Raw genomic sequence first — 5818 nt, forward strand, 5'->3', positions numbered from 1 at the left:
TAGGTCAACACCGTCATGACAGCGGCTCCGTTCCGTGGCTAAACTAATTGAAACTCCGAAAACTGGCTGTACGTCGCCCAATTCAAGTACTTCCACAGATACATTGTTTACTTGTTTTGCCTTCTTGTCCTTTTTGTCTTTATCCTTTTCTTTATCTTTTGATTTTTCCTTCTTTTCTTTTTCCTTGCGCTCCTTATCTTTCTTCTTATGATCCTTTTCTTTTTCAGTCTTTACCTTTTCCTGCGGTTTTTCATCTTCCCGTGCCTCCTTCTCCGACTTTTCCTTATCACGCGACTTTTCACGCTTCTCTTTACTTTTTGAAGAAGCAAATTTGAATGCCTTTGATTTTTTGGATTTCGATGGACTTCTACAGAGACATAAAAAAATATCATACTTTTCCACAGACAGAAAACTTACTTGGCATCCAAATCCTCCTCTGGAGAGCTTTCTCCCTCCAACGCCGCATAACCGCGGTCTTTGCCTTTATCTTTCTTGTCCTTTCTTCTACCAATGAGCAAGTCCTTTTTACTTAATTTATCATGGTCGCTTTCGCTATCTGCAAACATATTTGATTTTCTTATTAAACAGATTTAATTTATTTTCAATTTGCAAAATGCCGACTTACAATCGCTATCTTCTTTGCTCTTTTTCGATTTTCCATCTCCACCCTCAGAGGCATACAGCCCAGGAAAATCTTTTTCCACATCCGGACTGTCGAAATCCATTATTTATTTACGGTCTGAGTGTTTTATTTATTAATAAATAAACAAGAAAATTATTTACCGTAGAGAACTTCACAGTTTACATTTTTCTCATTTGTCAACAGAACAGCTGTTAATTGACAACATCGCTCCCAATAATCGATGAAAGTTTTATCGGGCACAGTGCAGCAAACACGTAAAGGCATAGAACAAAAGGAGCCCACTACCCTATAAGAATTTGGTGATGGAAACTAACGTTCTCATATATCTTACTAACACATTTGCAAATTTTGCGTTGGTTAAAAAGGTTAAGGTTATAGTTAAGGCCATAAGTTGAAAGAAGATAAAATATCACATGTGTACATTTGTTTTCATCATTTTTTGCACATTGGTATTAAAAACGTCATGGGAGTGTTTGATGGATATTTCCATCTGTAGGGTAATTAAACTATATGTTTTTGCACTTGTTTAAATTCCTGAAGTTAAATTTATTGTTCCATGAATTGATTTGTTGTTGGAAAAGAAAACTTTTGATTATTAATAAATAAACTTTTAACGCGATCAAATAATAAAGAAAATTAAATTTTAAACAAAAAAATCAGCCTTATTCCATGTGAATAAATCGTTCCCATAATTTAGCCTGTTAAACAAAAACATATTGGAGTGGACTTGTCGACACTAACCGTGTAAACAGACAAAAAATATTATCGGAAAGTTTGATTTTCAGAAATAAAAACAGCTCGAAAGCCACCTAACATGCAAAGTGTAACTGCTCCTGCAATCTGTTTTGGAAATTCTTCAGTTTGACAGACTTTTGTAAAGGACTTGCACTTATCACGTCTTACAGCTACTTAACAGCATACAAATTCACCAAAATTTGACACTTCTTTTGGTCTTCAGCTTAGGATTTGTCTTAATTTTCGGCTTCGCATCGATCGTGTTAGCAATTTTAAGCTGATGCCTATTTGACTGGTGAAAATTGCTGTGGATTTCATATATTTAGTTTCAAGAATATCAGCAGTGTAATTAAATTTTATGGCCCGTAGTTAGATTCAAAATAAAGCTACTCTAAAGCTAAAAGCAGGTTTGTTGACAGATATCCCATTCAAATAAAAATTACACCAGCTGATAGTCAATGCACCCAAAAATATGGGAGTTTTCCCATGAACCAAAAATACAAGATCACGCGGGCAGGAGAGTAGCCCGTTAGAATCGCATTTAGGAAAAAAGTTTGGCTATTTTGACAATAGCAGTTTGTTTACATTCCTTCGTTGTTTACAATTTGGTGGTGGCTTTTTACAGCAATTTTCTTCATTTTTGCCTGTGACAACGTGTGTACACCTAAGGTAAAGAATAATTTAACACAACGGCATGATTTATAGAAGAATTTGCATAATAAAAATGATTATTCATGCGTTCAACAATTTCGCGGTTTTCTCCGTTTCTCTACGTTGTTTACTTCTTACAACAAAGATGGCGTCGAGATTTCGGAAGCTAGAAAATAACTTTTTTCTTTCTTTCCTTCCCGCGTGATCTTGTGTCTTTCGTTCATGGAGTTTTCCATTATCGCTTCGCGCAGCAGCTAAAACAATATATGTATGTGGCATGCGATGTGCATTTTCATAAATTTTATCTTATCTGTCAAAAAAAAAAGCGAAACAGCGTTTTTCTGCCATCAGACGAAAAATCGCTCTTAACGAAACCACAGCCTTATTTGTTGACCGACGAATTCGTCAGCTGTTGTTGTTTATGTATTTCGATAGTTGTTGGGAATCAACTTTTAACTACTCCTAGGCATTTGCGTTGCAGCATCGGTGGTGAGCGGTTGACTCTTGTGGATAGCGGATAGCAGCGGATTTTTATACAAGTGCAGTGGTGACGGTAGTTTTGCTAATTTAATACTTTTGTATTTAAATTTTTGGTTCAAGTTTATACGATCAGATTTTTGTGTTTTCTGACGTGTGTATTAATTTTGAGTGGTTCCTGGTAGCTGCAGCTTCCTGAGCGTTGCTTTTTGTGCTGTTTGGGTGAGTTTCTTGTGGCGAAAAATTTTCATACTTGGCATAGCGGTTTTTGTATAAAAGATGGCGGACGCTCAGGCGTCTGGGATGGCGTCCAAAATGGCGTGCGCATCTTTTAAGAATGCGCAGGCCAATTTGGGCAAAATCGGGAAAACTAGAAAGAAAAAGACTTGTGGCTCAGTCTCCAAGAGACCTAAGGGCGATTCTAACAGATTGGTGGAGGAGTTTAGTGATTCGAGTGAAAATATGAGTTGTGGCGAACTTCCCCCACTCAGCGGCATGCTGGTTAAGAGGGGCTCGTTAGCTAGTGTGGTACAGTCTGATAGTGTCCAGACGAATATTGAAAACGCTTTTACAGTAGTGGAAAATTCATTGGGTTCGTCTGATTTTTTGAATAGTAATGTTGGTTGCGGTTTGGATAGTGCTCAGTACAGTGCTGGTGGCCATGTTAATCATTTGAATGCAATGGCGGCTCAGGTTAGCGCTGACTCTGCTAATCAGGGTGGTGCTGGGGTTTTAAATACATCCGAAAGTAATAAGTTCAATCAAAATGAAAGTCAGAGATATAATGTTGATTTTAAGGGAGAAGCAGTTGTTCTTATGGATGCGTCTAAAAGTGGTTTATTTGAGAATAAGGGGGTGAAGAACGGCCTTTTCCTTTTCGGCAAAATTCGGAAGTTAAATATAAGTGGTCTGAAAAACATTCTTGCCATAGGAAGGTCCTTATTTAAGGTCTTCTTTTATTCGGTTAAAGATGCAAACGCAAGTCTGACTAACAATGACCTCAGGAATATGGGAATTAGAGTCTTTATTCCCAAAAGTTTTTTTGAGACCTATGGTGTGATTAGACAGGTACCTCTTGACTTTCTAGAAAGTGAAATATTTAACAACATTCAGTCGGACATTCCGGTGTCATCGGTGTCTAGAATAACTAGGAGAGATCCAAACAACAAGGAGAATTTTGTTCCTACTTTTTCGTTAAAAATTGGCTTTGAAGGAAATGTTATACCGGAGTCGGTCAGAATTTTCTGTGTCGGGTTTAGGGTGAATCATTTCTTTCCCAGGGCCAAGCAATGTTTTAAGTGTGGGCGTCTCGGCCATACGAAACTTTCTTGCAGGTCAAAGAACCGGTGCATAGTCTGTGGCAAGGAGGAATCTTGTCAGGAAAAATGCAATAGTACTAACCCTAAGTGCATTTTATGTGGTAGTAATGACCATTTATCGTTCAATAAAAATAGGTGTCCCAGCTGGGAGAAAGAAAGACAGGTCATTGAGATCATGACGGTGAAGAAGTTGTCTAAGCGTGAAGTTTTTGATAGCTACAGAAATGTGCTCGAAGGGAATAGTTTCTCAGTACTGGCCGATTATGATGAAATGTTCCCAGCTAGGGTGGGACAGGCCGAAGTGAGGCAGAATAACGAAGGTGTAGTAAATAGGAGTCTAACCAGGAGAAAATACAACGTGGTTGCCAGAGCAGCAATTAACAAGAGCAGTGAGGTCGGCAAAAAGGTTCAGCAGGCCAGGATTATAGAAAAGTCTGTGCCGGTGTATGAAAGTCCCAAGTGGGAGAGAGTGAGTGAAATTGAAAAACTTCTCAGTGAGTTGTCGGTGAAATTCAATATCGATGCTGAGGAGCCGATTTTGAAGGTGTTGGGGAATCTAATTAAAACTAACGTAGATGATAGACTTGTTGTAAATAGAAACAAAGATGACAATAAAAATTCTTCAATTTAATTGTCAGAGTCTGAAAGCCAATCGAGATTATATAGACTTTTTCATTCAGCATAATGAGATCGACATAGTGGTTCTACAAGAGATTTTCTCGTGCGGTGATATTCTTGAGGGCCATAAACTTATAAATTTTAATTTGTTATCAAAGTTCAGGGCGGATGGCTACGGGGGTGTAGCCATTGGAAGTAGGAAAAATTTACGCTTACAGAAAATCAGATACAATTCCAACTATGACATTGTTGTGGCTAAAACCACAAGCTTGCTTCAAAATTTTATTATAGTCTCTGCTTATTTTCCACCGAATTTAAACAAACATCTCTTTGACTATGAAATTAGTCGTTTATTGCTGTTTTTGGAGGGACGCGAAAACATCCTACTGTTGGGGGATTTCAATGCTAAGACCAGAAGATGGGGTAGCCCAAAGGACCTTCCTAAAGGTAAAATTCTGCTCGATGCGATTCGTAAGGCAAATTTCAAATGTTTAAACGATGGTAGTCCTACTTTTGCTACTAGCAAGAATTGTCCAGGCAGCCTTTCAGTCTTAGATCTTTCTTTTACTAACTCGAACTGTCAGTTTATGTGGAAGGTGGTCCCTGTGTTTGTCGGGGGCAGCCATCACTGGCCTATTATTATAGATTTTCCAAACGTTGCGAGCAAACCGGTTCCGTTCGTTCAAAAGCGAAAACTTAACTCGGCGCTGGCTAGAATTCACTGTAATGAGGGGGTTGATGGTATCTGTGAGGCCATAAATAAGGAGATTAAAGGAGCCACGATTGATTTAAACTCTGTAAAGGGTTCCCTCAAAGCGTGGTGGAACGAGTCATTAAAAAAACAATTTCGCCTGCTGTCGGCGTGCAGGAAGAAAGCGAGGCTGACGAACAATGTTAGAGACTTTGAGGATTTACTTAATATGGAAGAGGAGTGGAAAGCGGCTGTAAAAAAAGCAAAAGCGGACTGCTATCGGGCGAAAATTAGTGAGTTAAATGAATACCCGAATACTACAGATGCATGGAGGTTCGTTAATAGTGTAAAGGGGACTCGTAAAAGGGTTCCATGTTGGCCCAGTGATGAGCAGGCTCAATATTTAGACGTATTAAAAAACCAATGCGCAGTGCGGACCGTTGAAGTGGGTAGGGACTGTCAGGTCAGCGACAATGGGTGTATGGACGAGTCGGGGTTAGAGTTTTCGGTGGAGATGTTTGACAGCGTTTTGAAGAAAAAAAAGAAATCGGCGGGGGGCTTGGATGGCGTAACATTTGGTATGCTGAAAGGGCTGCCGGTAGACACGAAGGAGGCTTTAGTTCACGATTTTGAGAGGCATTTTTTGGAGAATAGAGTTAGAGAGGAGTGGAGGAAGATCAAGAT

The 5818-nt window shown here is 39.0% G+C and overlaps 1 protein-coding gene across 1 annotated transcript; it reads right to left on the reverse strand.

The window, feature by feature from the left end:
- Nucleotides 1–3: 3 nt before the first annotated feature.
- Nucleotides 4–899, reverse strand: LOC118756255 (ralA-binding protein 1-like; the record flags this gene model as incomplete). Its single annotated transcript, XM_036491027.1, has 3 exons — nucleotides 626–899; nucleotides 418–556; nucleotides 4–367 (listed from the first exon to the last, which is right to left on the reverse strand). Coding segments are annotated over exons 1-3 (603 nt in total), but the record flags the coding sequence as incomplete, so codon positions are not given.
- Between the last annotated feature and the right edge of the window lie 4919 nt (nucleotides 900–5818).

The sequence above is a fragment of the Rhagoletis pomonella genome, unplaced genomic scaffold, assembly GCF_013731165.1.
Source record: "Rhagoletis pomonella isolate Grant_MI unplaced genomic scaffold, Rhpom_1.0 Rhpom_scaffold_09455, whole genome shotgun sequence".
NCBI lineage: Eukaryota > Metazoa > Arthropoda > Insecta > Diptera > Tephritidae > Rhagoletis > Rhagoletis pomonella.